The 15,949-nt window shown below is 38.3% G+C and overlaps 1 protein-coding gene across 1 annotated transcript in view; it reads right to left on the bottom strand.

Moving 5' to 3' along the window:
- Positions 1–3,166: 3,166 nt before the first annotated feature.
- atp2b2 (ATPase plasma membrane Ca2+ transporting 2) overlaps positions 3,167–15,949 on the bottom strand; it is a 143,866-nt gene continuing 131,083 nt past the window's right edge. Inside the window, exons 18-24 of the mRNA XM_055221696.1 lie at positions 13,994–14,185; positions 13,136–13,349; positions 12,198–12,409; positions 11,188–11,295; positions 10,383–10,565; positions 8,217–8,309; positions 3,167–4,261 (exon numbers count right to left, since the gene is read on the bottom strand). Coding sequence (XP_055077671.1) covers positions 3,950–4,261; positions 8,217–8,309; positions 10,383–10,565; positions 11,188–11,295; positions 12,198–12,409; positions 13,136–13,349; positions 13,994–14,185 — 1,314 coding nt within the window. The 3' untranslated portion in view covers positions 3,167–3,949. The remainder of the gene's footprint in view (positions 4,262–8,216; positions 8,310–10,382; positions 10,566–11,187; positions 11,296–12,197; positions 12,410–13,135; positions 13,350–13,993; positions 14,186–15,949) is intronic.

The following is a 15,949-nucleotide window of genomic DNA, read 5'->3' as shown; positions in this document are numbered from 1 at the left end:
CCAGGACACGCCATGCTGGGTCATGCTGCTCCGCGACATTTATTTAGTGATTTTTGCATTTTTTTGTTCTTTTTCATTCTCTTGTACAGCATATTTTTTGTCTCCACTTGCGCTCCCCTGTCAAAAAAGAGTGTTTGGGACAGTCAAGAAGCAAGCAAGAGTTCGTCGACTTCAACAACTTCCAACCAGTCCATAGATTCCCCATATCAGAATAATAATAATATAATTTAACTTGTTCCAGGCTAGAAAATAATTTACATCACACGTTATTTTGACTTTTTGGGAGATCACAAACATTCCAGGAACACACTCTAGGAATTTGCACGGGTGACAATCGGAAAAAAGCATGACGTTTTTGCATAGTATTAAATGAACGGACATTGAGTTCTTTATTATTTACAATTATTGTTATAGATAAAAAAATATCATAAAAACAAGATGAACACTTAATCACTTACCCATGAATGGCTAAGTTCTCAATAATAATATGCCAACATTTTAATATTTGGCATTTATTATTAGTCTTTTTCTTGGTTTTTCCACAAACTGCATGCGTCTAAATACAGTACATCGAGGCAGGTGAGAGTTATATTGCAAGTTTATCATCAGCATTGTCATTATTATTGGTTTTATTGGTGTTTAAAACGTGTTATTATTCTATTATTATTGTTGTTGTTAATTGGATGGTTTCAATATGTTTGAGAGACAGCAGTGAATAGTCAGTCCTGTACGCGTGCTGGCCGTGTTATTAGGTACAGCTTGCTAGTACAAAGTTGTATTGCTTGGTTTTAGATGACATCATAACACTGTACAGGTCTATAATATTTAATACAGGTAGGGAGAAGCGTAAATTAATACTGTTGAAACGCAGATTTCTAGGGTCTAGTCACTAATAGAAATCATCAACAAGTTTGATAATCTTTCCATGGGTTTTAGCCTAATTTTCAGGACTTTCCAATTCAAGATGTGACATTGTGTTTTAGATTGTTAATCATGATGTCAACGGTCCTGAATTGTCATCATTCTGAAACACATGGATAGGAAAAACTAACTCTTGCCCCCCATTTGGCAGTATGACATCAACCACCAGTAACTGTTTTACATTTTTTTCTACACTGTAAATTCCTTCATCGTTAAAAACCCTAAACATACATACGTCACCTATTTCCTGTATCTGAACAAACTCAGATGCATTTTTTTCACATCACATAGCGTCACGTGCTATTGATGTGTTTGAGTGCATTAATGTTAATAGTGGGAGATGCCGTTGGCTCAGAATAGCAGCCACCATTTGTCAATCTGCCTCAAGGCCACTGTGGTCATTGTAGCTTATCTCCCCACTGGCTTAACAATAAATTGAACTTTGGAGTGTCTAGAAAAAACCCCATTGATGTAATACTGAAATCTGAGCTGCATTTCACAGCAGTGTAACAAGTGTACTTAATAATCAGACCAGCTCGAGTACCTCTCCGCTTTGCATCACTGCTCTATTTACAAAATCTGCATCCTTTTAAAGCTGATTGAGTTTGAATCCTGTTGCGATTTGCCATTGTATTATTATTATTATTGTTAATTATTGAAAATGCTGTCTTCTGCTGTTGTGTCGCTGTTAAACATTTCAACAGACAACAAAAAACCCACAAGCGCATTCGACAATTGTTTCATGTGAACTTAGGAATCATAATTGACATTTTGCCTGAGCTAACTGTGTAAAGCTTGCACCCTCTCCGCGTGAACAAAAATGGGCTGAGGAGAAGAAAGAAAAATACCGTATTTAGAAGTGCTTGGATACATGATTGTATACATAGAGAGTTAAGTAGAAAAATCGTCAATTCTTTGCATAATGGCCGATTTCATGCTCGCCAATGAAGTTAGTAGTAGAAATAATATATTGTAGTAGTAGGAGGCTAGTTTTAGTGGTTTTTCCTTTCAATATGGTCAACGTCTCATCGATAATCATAGTAATGTCAGATTTTGAAAGCACAATAATAATAAATAGTTTACGACTAAGAGGAGTACTGTCATTTGGGGTGGAGCGGCAGGAAGACGAACTTGGTTTAAAACACACGAAGCACATCGAGTTTTGTACACCACAGGAGTTGTCATTCATATCCAGATAGTGCAGAAAAATTATCTTTTTTATATATAGAAAAAGAGTCAAAGTAACATTCCATTTTTAGTTGTTTTGTTCAGCGTGTCCTCCTTTTTTTAAGATGGTAAAAATGCCAAAAGTTTCATTTTGTGTAGGCTGTGTCAGTATAGCGTTTGAAGAAAAAAAAATAAATACAATTTTCCCAAAACTTTTGCAGATTTTTAGAACGTTGCAGCCTTGCGATGGTGATGTTAAGATAGAGGAGTCTTTTGAACAAGCAGTTTGTTGTAAAGGTCCAGATGTGAACCACCATCTTGAGCCCAGGCCATAGCAAATGAATAAAAAAAAAAAAAAAAAAAAAGACAAAAAACTACTTAAATATCCCCCTGTCTGAGAAATGTTGAGAAAACCAAGGCAAGCCACTCCAACTTGATCCCAACAATCATACTGAGTAATATTAAGAATTCACATGTAGTAATCCCATTATATTTTGGTTCTTTTTGTTAATTCTTCTAAATATCTACAATATTTGACAACATCGCAGGCAATTTCCAGCAAACATTATTTTTTCTTTTTCACTTGTCACACAGCGTTCCTCCTCTGCGTTTTAAAAATAAACAAAACAGGACGTTGAAATCTCTACCAGGTTGTAAACAAATTACATTCTTTTTAAGACAAAGAATTGAAGCAGGAACAAGGCAACATGCCGACAAACGATAATAAACTCTCTCTATATAGTTGTATTTATATTAATAGAATATATTCCATAAATGCTGTTGTGGTCATAAGTTATTTTCCTCTATTCTGACAAAACTACAGTGCAAGTTGAGCCCCATCCACGCCTTTTAAAGGATCAATTCATTTGTACATTGGTTGGATACAGGTTCATGCCAAACACACAGAAGCTCGCAAGGCTCTTTAGAAGAAGCTGCTTTCTATAAAAATCAGCCAGGCCCAGCTCGTTCCAACCAAAAATATTAAAATAAACCCCTGGCTACACGTACAAAGATATTTTTCTCACACATTTTTAAAAGATTCCTGTCTGCCAACACGAGCTTACCGACAGATGCGAAAATTCTGTATGTTTCGTATGTGATGATTTAAAACGATGGAAAAATGGAGCTGAAATGTAATTCGTGCTATTATTGCTAAGCTAACATATACAGTAAGTACAACCGCTTTATGGCTGCGTTGGGTGATGCCGTTACTATGGTTACATATTTACAATCTCGCGTGAGGATACCAAAAGTTTAGCGTTTAGCTCGTCTCTACTGTATCCGTAGATTTAAAAAGTTTATACATATTTTAAATAAATAAATAAATGACAAAAATGTGTAGACAACTATCTGTGTATGTGTAGCCAGGCCCTCAACCCCTTTGTATTAAATAAAACCTGGGTAATGTACATTCATGCAGGAGCAACATTAAGAATAACATCAGAATAATAGCAACATTTTCAATTTAATTTAAACTATTATAAGTATTGACAACGTTATTGTGGAGGTCTAAAGTCAGTTCCTCATATTCCTCCCATAATGCCACTAACACAGTTTTATTCATGTGCAAATGTGGCACTGCAGTACACGTTCACCTGTCGCCGATAGCAACCACAAACAAGATGGCCGCCGGTTTGTGGGTTTCTTTTTGATTGTACGCTCTTTTCACTTTCTTGCTGTTAAAACGTGAAGTAGCTTTTAAAGGGGAGAGTTTGCATTGCACATATAGGACCGGCCCTACGTGTACCAAGCGTGGAGGAAATAGGAGGTTTTTTTAGGCGACTAGGTTACGCTGTAGGGTCAAAGTTAGACCCCAGACTTAAAATTTTAGGTAAAACATAATTTATTTTGTTTATGGAGGTTAGAGGCTGGTCTCCAAGCTGTGCAGGGGAGAGGCGGGGCTAGAAGACGCGGCGGATTTACTGGTGTCGATGGTAAGGTTGATTCCACTGTCTATTGCGTTGTTGTTTTTGTTGGGAGAAGACGGCTGATTGGAAAACTTTCGCCTCCGCCTCGCCGATTCTTCATCTGTGTCGTCAATTAGCGGGATATTGGGAGTTGAGTCGTCGATCCTAAACTCGGGATGAGTCATGAAGTTGTGAATGGATGAGCGGGAATCGGGTTTTTCCAGGCCTTCGTACAGGGAGCTACGGAAAGCATTCACGACGCGAATCTGAAAGGGAAGAAAAGCATATAAAATGATGAGTTATGACGTTTAAGCTAGTTGAAAGGGTTTTGAGGGACCCTTGGAAGATAGAGACAAAACAGACAGAAAATTAATATTATTTTGAGTTGAAAAAGTGAAAATAGAAGTCTGCAGTCAGTGTTTCGGCTTTCACAAGATGGCTACAGTTCACAAGTCACTCAAGAACTTGGCGTGCACTAAGGAAAATCGTGAAGAAACACAATTGTAAAGAAAAACAACCAAAAAAATAATCATACATTTCACATATCAAAAAGCAACACAAAACGCTCGTTGTAAGTATACGCTTTTTTAGTCCAATGTGCGGTATACCTAGAAACAAGCCACGTTAATAATAAATGGAAATGCTCACAGAAACGAAGTAAATAAGGAGAAAATATCACATGCAGTAGAAATCTGGTGGAGAGGGTGAGTGAGGAGAAGAGGGTTAGAGCTCAGACACCCAAATATACCGGGCGTTTGGGGCGTCTGTCCGGGCGTTCCACACAGACTTTAATGACACACTCAAAAAAACACAGCAGTAAACAATGTGGGTGAGGCGTGGACCAGTGGAAGTGGGTAACACAGGCATTGCAATGGGAAAAAAACAACACATTAAAATGAAAAATAACCAATAAAAAAAACACATCAGGTTAAGATGTGGTGAACACAGAGGAAACACAAATGAACATGCAACAAGACACGGACGTGAACGCACACACTGCAACACTAAAACGTGTGACATGAAGTACACACTTGATCTGAGGTCAAAAGGTCAACTTCATGCACAGCTCGGAAAACGCTCAAGTATAGGCTCCCAATACTTGTAGAAAATGATTAGACTCATAAACATAACACTTTGCATACACTAGTCAAAAAAGGTTTTGATGTGCTTAATAAAGTTCTCTTGGAAAAAAGTAAGTAACTGTGTCTTTTATTTATTTTAGTGGTTTTATTTATGCATTGGTGTCATATATTTTTGCTTTTGTTTGATTACTGCAAGAGCCAGAAGTACAATCTGTCAACTGGACAAAAAGTTGTTAAGAGTGAAGATGTTTCTCTGCTCATCCAAGCTGCTGCTTCAGTTCTGGTCAGGCACTGCCTTATATCTATCTGAAGGGAGGAGCTAACTACACTGAAACTGGAAACAGCTTTAGTTTAGTTTCTGTATGTAGGCTAGGTCTATTGAGCTACACTAAGTGTGCACTGTACCTGAGACATACTCATATGATACTCATCAGCATATTCATACACCCTTAAATGGGTGTTTTTCCACAGCCATCCTGGCTCACTCTATTGCTTTGTTTTTGTTTGCTTTGGGTCTGTGGGTGGAGTTAATATTTGAGTGGAGTTTGATTTTACTGGTTTTGTTGTTTTAATAAGATCAAATTGAGCAGTGGAGCCTATTCATATTCTTGTCTTTTATTGTTTTGGTGTCTTTGCAGTTCTTCAGAAACTGCATGTTTATGAAATGTGTCAGTACAAATATTTTGGCATCTGTCTGGTCAATAACAATAAAGCTATATACACTGCAGCTAGAATCTTTAATATGTTGTACAATAAAATATCATTATTACTTGAATAATAGTAACACTGCAAGCCCTGGGAGAGCTGAAGTTATAAAGTGAAGGCAGAATAAAAAGGTGTCTGTTTCCATGGAAACAATGAGCTACGAGAGACATCAGAGAACAGAGGCTGCAGTGTTTGCATTCACTGTTTAAGTTTACCTCAGACAATTCAAATAGATGCTGTCTGCTCTGACTGACAAAAATACAAGACATTATTATAACTTATTACTTTAATCTATGAGGTTTTATTCAAATCAGTGTAAGATTATTAAAACATCTATAATGAAATCAGTTAAACACCAATTATTTTTGAGACAGTGATTGTTTACCTCCCTTGTTTGTTTGCTCTCTGTCTCTGGTCTGACTTAAAGGATTGGTGTTTAAAGTTGTATTTCTTCTTATAAATATGTAAATTATGTTTTTTCCCACCTAAAGTGTATTTGTTTGTTTCAAAAGTTTTCTTCTAATTAAAAAAACACTTTTATCTATTACAAAATTGTCCTAAAGAGCCATGTCTGTAACAAAATTATTCTTTGGGATGACAGCTGGTCTTTGTGGTGTACCCTACTTTACATGGAAAAAAAAAAAAAAAAGAAGAATGTGAAGACTAGGTAGGAACCAGCTAGATTTAAAAGGGAGATATATACCTACTTCCTCCTTACATGGTTTAAAATACTCTAGCTTTAACAGTCTGAAAACTGAAAACATGTTCAAAACTACAGACTATAGACTAGTCCATTAAAGCCGTCTAGTACAGTCCTGTGTATTGCCATTTTTGTTAGCATCGCAAAGCTAACTGTACCATTGGGGCTTATACTTGAGCGTTTGTCCGGGCTCTGGGTAAGTTGATCGGATTAGTCGAGACTGAGGTCCGTTGAGACAAAAACACAGGAGGTGATGGTGATCAGAGGGAGACAAACTCACAACCTGAAATGTTCACGCCGTGGGAATCACCCTCCCTGCGCTCCTAGCACTCTGAGGAAACAAAACATTCAGCGATGAGACATACACCTAAGCATGGGCCAGATTAAAGATGAATCTGAACAGAGAGAGGCAGAGGACAGAGGAGAGAAGAAGCACGAGCAGCCAGAGAGACTACTGTCAGGAACGCCAGCCTGACTTTAAAGAAGACCTATTATACTGACTGACAAAAGTATGAACAATCAGATACTAACTGATATACACTGGATATTCATTTGAGTAAGTATTGATACTAAAAAACATTCACAGGACAGAAATGAATCTTTGCTGAACAGCTTTAGAATGATGTTGAGCTGTATCAGAACAAGTTTAAGACACATAGACTAGTATGGACAACCTGGACGACTGAGGGATTACACAGATATAAGGCCAGATGGTATTATAAAATAAAGTACTATTATTCAATGTTGAAAATGACATTCTATTGTCTAAATAAAGAGTGTTTTTTATTCAGTGTGGTATCGGCGTCTGTACTGAGTATCAAGTCTATTCCTTATTATTGAAATCAAGTTTGAAATTTAAACATTACACACTGCAGCATTCAGCTGTATTGTTTCATAAACTACAGCTCTGTCTGATGCACTTCCAGGCCTTTGACTTGAGGCATCTTGGTTATGATTAGATTTGTGGTTTCCATTTCAAACAGTCAGGTAATTTCCTGAGTGCAGGTTTTAAACATTTCCAGGAACATTAAGAGAAGACAGAAATAGAATCGGCTAATATAGGAATCCCATGCTTTAAAAAACATGTTTGTGAATGGTATAAACTAAAGAGTGAGCAAGTTTTACTTGTAGTAAGAAGACTATGTTAAACTGAACCTTGCAGCCATTAACAATCCTGGATGGAGTTGGGAGTACTTCTGAGAGAAGTTTCAGACTTAAGGGACCTCAGAGGTTGTAATTTCCTGGTGACAACCTTTTTAATTATTGACCATGTCTGTTTCAGAGATTCACACTGTCTTTGTGCTACAAGCGGTTTTAACTCATGAGAAAGGGGAGTTATGAGCATGAACATTTCTCAAAAATGTGTAAGAGAAATGATATACTAATTTAAGTTCTTGAAAAGATTAATTGTTTAAAACTCATAACTCTGTTAGCATATTAGGTCCTCTTTAAAACAAATTGTAAATCTATTTGCCTGATCCTTCATTCAGAGGAGGCTTCATTATGACCAGACTAAGTGCATTTCTTCTGTTGATTTAAAGCAGTCCTCTGAAGGAAGCACCTGTAGATGGTGCTGTTTCTGTGCGGCTGGCGTCTCTGAGGAGACAGAGCTGAGAGCAGAGTGACAGAGGCTGACTCACGGCCAGTAGGGGGAGCAGTAGCAGCAGTAGTGCTTGTAGGAGAGGAAAGGGCATTGGACAAGGACACGTGACTAGGACTAGAAACATTGGTTACATCCTGGGTCTGGCTGGTGGTGGACGACTGGCGCCTCAGAGCCCCCGCGCCCTGAAAGGACGTGCCGCTCTTGAAGGTGTTGACTACTTCGATCTGTAAAGACGGACACAGGACAATGGCTCTGAGAGACATGTAGACAGCCCACACAGAGGAGAGGGGGGCTATGCTTTTAAAGGGACATTGCACTTACCTGAATAACAGCGCTACAGTTTTACATCTATCCATGAGTTTTACAATGATGGAAAATTAGAACTGTTGTCATAGCAATAAACAATGTAAAGGTGCGCTATATAACTTTTCTGGTGAAGGGTCCGCCTCCTACTTGTCTCCACGAATATATTATTGTTTTACCTGCAATGTTCCACAGTATACCATTCATTACCTATCTCCATGGAGGCAAGCAGGTGACACCACCAGGCCAAGTTACAAGTCAGATCTGTGGAACGGCAACCCTGCTCATAGATGCATGTTTTTAGCTATAAAACACATGTAATTAAATAGGTACGAGATAGGTACGGTCAAACTTTCCTGGCAAAGCAATAACATTTTCATGAAGACAAGCAGGTGGCAGACCCCCCACCAGAAAAGTTACATAGTGCACTTTTAAATCAAAATATTGTATCTTCTGAATGTCCTTTGAAGCCCTCAAGATGTAACATATAACAGGAAACTGAAACCCATGAATACGAAGGCTTTTCCAATTACCTCCACTGACATGTGATGAATGGTATGAGTTTTCAGAGCTACATAACACATGTTGAAATGGCAGAGATGAACATGCAGAGAAGCTTTAGTATACTGTATATTCCTTATTGATAAAATAGGCAAATCTAAGAACATGCAAATCTTAAAAACTCTCAATACAAATGTTACTTTAGGGCATCAGTCTGCAATAGACAGTAAGTAGCTGTAAAAAAAAATCTCTCTATATATACTAATCAATATTAAAATATAATCAGCATCAAAACTAGATATTCAATTGAACAAATATCAATACAGAAAAAAAATACAATATAGGACCAAGTTGGAGCTTTCCTAAATAGTTTTATAGATTTGAACCTTCCTTAGGTCCATACGGTATTATTAAAGAAACTATGAAATTACATTATGTTATATTATTATTATCATTGGCAAAAATGTGTCAATATTGATTTGATTTTTTTTTTTTTTTTGTATCGTTGTATCGTAACACCACTAGTCTGCAGCTTTGAATCTTAGTGGTCACTTGTGCTACCTGTACAATGGCTAATGTAACAGTAATCTATAAACTCATAATACAATTCAAAATCTATATCTCAATTCCCACTGCTCCAAGTTGGACAGTTACATTCAAATTGGTCTTTAAGGTCACAGTGGTGTGGTCAGAACGGCTGCTGCGTGAGCCTCCCTCAGATCTGCAAATCCTTCATTTACCTTGGAACAAATCCTTTATGAACAACATGCACAAGCAGACTAGGTTCTACACTGACACAAGGACAGGGGTGGAATTTGAGCAGTTTTCAGATCCTTCAGGAGAAAACACTGTTGAAAACCTTAATGTTTCTACCATAACATAAAAGCATGTGCAAGTGTGATAAAATAATACATGGAACTTATTGTTTAACTATGAACCCTTCAAGACACACTGAGTTTCTGGAAGTAAAAAGTGCATTCATTTTTCTCATAGACTTCTAAAAAAAATCTAATAGTAAGAGTTTAAAGGCATGGATATGGTGGCTAATGTTCATAAATCGATTGTTGCTGCAAAAACTAATTTAAAACTTGTTTATTTTTATTTAAAAGTTATATAAAAGTTTTACAAAGTCTCAGAAACTTGAATTAAATTATAGACTAGGGTTTATGGTCATTAGTTACCTCATAGTTGATTACCTTTCAAACTTTTAATATTATTAAATTTTTGGAATGTCTATGTGAAAAATGAATGTGTAATTTATGAATGGACCATCACTGCTGAGCTCCATTAGGACTAAGAAACTCAACCAAATCTCCATACAACTAAATGAAGATGACCTATGGCATCTCACTATTTAAAAAATGAACAGAATTACCACTACACTACAGCTTATTTAAATACAGTGAAAATTTAAACTGTAATTCACTAACACGTTGCATGTTCCCTTAATGATCTCCAGAGTAGAAGTAGTTCAGGCTCTGCTCTGTGATTACCTGGGTCTGTATGCGGTTGAGGCCTCTGAACCACAAGATCTGGCCCCTCCTGAGCTCTCTCTCTGCGTGGTCGATCTCTTCGTTCTCTTCATTTACGTCCTCCTCCGGCATCTCGTCTTTCTGCGTCAAAGCGCCCGCCCTCCGCAAGAACCGCAGTTTACTGTTGGGGATTGTAGCTATAACCTGATACACAAGAGCACAGAGAGGACCGGGTCAAAGCAGGAACAGACACTATAAGAGGATATTATTAGTATTGTATTATTATGGCATTAATCTCTATTTATTGCATATATACAGAGGTCTTACAAGCAGAACAAACATGTGTCCTTTATAAAGGCCTTCACTGTTCCTCAGTGCTATCCTTAATGTGAATGAATGAGCCTTTGTTCAGACGTTACAATGCATTAAACACAGTGAATCGATAATTTCTTCATGTTGGCTGCACTCTGGCTTCTTCTGGTGGTACTCAAAAGCCTGTGAATTAGTTAAGTTTAGACCCCTACATTTTTGTCCTACTTTTAATGCTAGTTTGTTCACAATTTTGTTTTTAAGGTGATGTGGTATACATTAAAATATATTTAAAGTGGTACTTTTGGTCCAAAAATATTTACTGGCCCAATGTATGTTGCCTCTGCTTTTGTGGCTTTCCCCTGCTATTTCACTGCAAAACTGTGAATTGTAAATGGAAGGACTCTAGATGATATTATGGGACTTTTAATATTGAAATACAAATACCAGATAATTCCAAACTGGTTACATCTCAGATGGAGAGATGTGCATACAAAGGGGGAGATGAGTGAGGTACCTGTCCCCAGACGAGCTCCCCAAGGCCCAGGAAAACACACCACATCCACTTCTCCAGGTCCAGAGGCTGACAGCTGAACGGCTTACCCCCAAACTGCACAATCACAATCTGGATACAGAAAGAAACGGAGAGAGAGAAAGGGAGAGAGATCTGGGTAAAGAGGAGTAAACAAATGTGCCATCATACCAGATGGCCACAGGGTCTCATGTGCACAAACTAATGTTTCATAAAAAAACTTTCACGAACTCATGAGTTATTGTATTTTGATATATTCACAGACATAACCACTTCCTATTTGCTTTTTATGATGTTTTTACAAACTTTTCCTGCACCACATGAGCATGAAGGAAAGGCTCAAATTATATGCAGAATATCCAGAGATTATTAACAAATTATGATTAATTATAATGACTGTCTGTGATTAGACAGTCTCATTACAATATTCATTTTATGTTCATACCATTGAGTAACTTCATGATTGGTGGTTTCCTGGTTAATCACTTATTATTTTAATGTATTTTTCTTTTGTGAACTGCATTGCTTGATTAGTGCCACATGAAACATCTCGCACAATGAGGACTTCAGGGACCAGCCTCGTGCTGGTGCCCAGAGTCAGGACTAAAGAAGTGTTTCAGTTTTATGCAGCTAAAACCTGGATCAGTCTTCCTGAAGATGTGAGACAGGCCTCTACTTTGACAATGTTCAAATCCAGGCTCAAAACAGTTCTGTTCATCTGTGCATATGACTGAAAGTTTTTTATTCTGCACTCTTCTCTTTTAATGTTATTTTTATGAGTATTTATGTTTTATTTGTTTGCATTGTGGTTTTAATATCTTTCTTATTCTGTAAAGCACTTTGAATGACTTTGTGTACGAATTGTGCTGTGCAATTAAACTTGCCCCGCCGCTGCAGTACCCTGATATTGTTCCCACATTCTGGCTTACACTCATGCCTTTATTTGCAAGTAAACGATCACTATTTCCTATATAAAAAAACACATTGCCCTGTACCTGTACTGCAAATGTTCCAAAGACAATGGAGCAGAAGATTGGGTTCCTGAAGATGCCGTCGAACACATTTCTCTCTCCATGGATCTTTCGGGCGTTGATCTCGTTAAAAAGTTGCATCATGACGAAAGTGTTGAAAATGATGGTGTAATGTTCAGATGGAGGAGAGTGCAGAGGAGCGTTACGGCCACTGTCAATGTCAAAGATCTGCTCCCCTGTAAGCAGCATAAGGAAGAGTTTACTTTTTGTCTTAAAAGCATAGACTGTCTTGTCATTATACAGTAAAAAAAATAAAAAATATAATTGCGGTAGTGTAGTTCCTCTGAATATTTATGGTATCAATATATATTTGCCTTTCAAATTACTAATTAAATTGAATAGAACTCAGACAGATACCACATCTATTTTACCATAGCCTGGATATAGTTGTAAAAGTACAAAAAAGACAAAAGAAGGTCTCAAAGGGAACCATGACTGAACCATGACTAAAAGATAACTTATATTATATGTTTAAGGTACACTTTATTGTCTTTGTATGGAAATTTGCCCTCTGCATTTGACCCATCCTACAATGCTGCTGGGGCAACCTGTGAGGAGCAGTGGGAGCCATAGTGGGCACATTTTTATATAGCCCTTTTCCACCTTCAAGGCTCTCAAAGCACTTTACATCAACGAACCACTCACCCATTTACATACACAGACACTGGGAGTGAGGTGGGTGTGTCTTGCCCAAGGACACGACGACAGCACTGCCAACTAGATCTTAAGGTAGGCTCGGTCAGGACTACCTTAGCTGGAGGATTTTACCCGTTGTGCATGTTTTTGGTTGATAGGGGGAACCAGAGATCATGAAGGAAACCCACCCAGTACTAAATCAGGACTATGACAGTAGTAGTAAAAAATAACAACAACAACAACCAGAGAAACACAGATGTCCGTACCGACGAATAGCAAAGAGAAAATGATGATGAGCTGGTAGACCCCGTGTCCCAGGATGTTCTTGGTCATGGTGGAAGAGATGAGGGGCTTGTTGCGTCCGTATGGTTTCCTCTTGAGCAGAGACTCAGTGGGAGGTTCAGTGGCCAGAGCTAGAGATGCAAACGTGTCCATAATCAGGTTCACCCACAACATCTGCACCGCCTTCAGAGGGGAGTCCTGCAGGTAAACAGCCCAATGTGAGACAAGTACAGTGGCTTTTGTGCTTATGGTCATTGGAAAAACACATTAACTGCCCTCCTCTGCTAATCCAGCAATCAACTTCTAGGTACATCTGAGCTTGTTTTTGGTAATTTGTTGATCTTGTATTTATTTATGTCTGTGTAATCCCTCAGTTGTCCAGGCATGATCCATAACAAAAGATAATTCAATTCTGTCAACTGGACATAAGTTTTAGAGTGAGGACTTTTTTTGCTGCTTCTTTCGTTCTGGTCAGATTGCTGGTGAACAATGTTCCAAGACAAGAGGCTAGGTTTGTGTTGTGCTAATACTGAAGCTTGATTTTGAGGAGGGAAAAGGCACACAAAATAATTGTAGCTTCTTACCATGTGGTCCTATACTAGTTCTGAAAGGTTAAAAACATTTGACAACTATTCAGGTAAGGTCTAACTTGATCCAATTTATGTTTTTTTTTCTAACTGTCAATACCTTCTCAAATAAGTATCTACTTCTATCAATTTTTTCCATCAAAGTTCAGTATTTTGTTTTTATATCATATTTTTTACACTCACGATATGTTGTCTTGTAATTATACAGGTTATTATTACAGAGGTTAGTAGATATGATCCCATTTCCCCTCTGACCTGAGTGATGCAGGCTCCGGTGAAAGCCACGATCACGGCCACCACGTTAACTGTGAGCTGAAACTGGAGGAACTTAGAGATGGAGTCGTACACGTTTCTGCCCCACATCACGGCCTTCACGATACTACTAAAGTTATCGTCTGTCAGGATGATATCTGACGCCTCTTTGGCCACGTCCGTACCAGCAATGCCCTGAGAGAGGGAGGAGAGGGGAGAGATAGAGAGAAACGGGTGGGGTAAAGGGAATAGGAGAGAAGGAGGGAAATATAGAGGAAAAGGAATGATGAAAGAGAGAGAGAGGGAAAAAGAGAGAGAAGGAGGGGGGTGAGACAAAGAGAGGGGGTGATAGAGGAAAGGGGAGAGAGAGGAGAGTTGAGAGATGAGGCAAAAAGCGAAGAGAGGGAGGAGATATAGAGAGAAATACAGAGGAAGAGGAAAGATGAGAAAGAGATAGAGAAGGAGGGAGAGGAAAGGAGGGAGGAGTGCGTGAGACAGAGAGAGGGCAAGAGAGTGAGAGAGGGAAGGGAGAGAGGATGAAAGATGGAAAGAGCAAGATGGAGGGAGAGGAAAGTAGAGAGAGGGAGATGAAGGAGTAAGAGAGAAGGGGATAGAGAATAAGAGAGGAAATAGAGAGATGGGGGAATAGCAAGGGATGGGGGTAAATAGGTAGACAGATCGAGAAGGAGGGAGAGGCAAGAGGAAGGCAGAGGGAGAGGGAAAGGGGGAAGAGAAAGTGAGAGAGACAAAGGGAACAGACAGAGGAAGTGAAAGAGAAAGAGAGTGAGAGAATATACTATCAGAAAGTAGCAGGTTTCCAATTTCTCTGTAATATACTGTTTGAAGCAACAGCCAAAATTAGGAGCCAGAAAGGTACTCTAGTCTTCACTGCCAAAATACAGGGTGTATATAATGAGGTCCTGAGGGTTTATAAAAGACACTTCAGAATAAATGTGAAAATGTATGGGCTGTGCTGTTGATTTGTTCAAATTTGTCCAGAAGTTGCCACAGTAGGATCACACACACTGCACACACGGTGGAACATCTGTAACAAATGATGCAGCTCTGAACATGACAGATTGCTTTAGTTTCCATATGTCGTCTCCGGGTCGATAACAGAAAACAAAAAAATAGCGACAAGTTTTTGATTTATGAAGGAAAAACGCAAATGAATCATGTTCTAGTGTGAAGGACTAGTAAAATATGAAGCTATAGACGGGGGTGTGACAGAAACATGATAAATGCATATAAGAGACTTTTGGAGAGCCAGAAGAATACTGAGATATTAATTTTGCCAATATTGCCCACCCATATACATTTTGTACAGGACCATGGGTTTACAAGTACCCTTTACCTAGGTGTTTCCTGTTCAATAAGACCTATTGTGCTTGAGTCTGCTCTATAGGTACCACAGCCGTGGATCATTATGTTATAATTTGCACATTTTAAATCACAATATTGATCCAAAATGATTTAATAAAAGAAACAAGTTTTTTTTTTTCATTTATACCAAGATGACTACGTGATGCTGCAGAATCCTGCGCTTATCATCGATTAAAAATATTAATCGGACGAACAAAGTAAGTACAGAGCAGTGGGCGTGTGCCGGTGGCGGTGAAAACAAGGATTGATTGGTAATATGGTGTCTGGTTGTATGGTTAAAGGTTGCTCAAACATGCATGAGTCACTGCAAATACAACTTTGAGAGGAAGGATGACAAGAGGAAACAACTACAACATTGTTAAAAGCTCTGAAAAGTTGTTTTTGCAGAATAGGTCTGCCTTAAGAAGAGACCCCCATAGTCTAAAATTCTATCTCATGGTGTAAAAACAACCTGGATTACACATATATACAGTTTGTGGCTTATTCTATCAACAAAAGGTTTTAATCTTTTCAGTAGTTAATTTGTATTTATAATGAATTATAGAACTTATGTATTCACCCTTGTTCAGCTCAGAT

Source organism: Periophthalmus magnuspinnatus, chromosome 5, assembly GCF_009829125.3.
Source record: "Periophthalmus magnuspinnatus isolate fPerMag1 chromosome 5, fPerMag1.2.pri, whole genome shotgun sequence".
Taxonomy (NCBI): domain Eukaryota; kingdom Metazoa; phylum Chordata; class Actinopteri; order Gobiiformes; family Gobiidae; genus Periophthalmus; species Periophthalmus magnuspinnatus.
The sequence above is the reverse complement of the archived record's forward strand: the minus strand, read 5'-3'. Positions and strand labels throughout refer to the sequence as shown.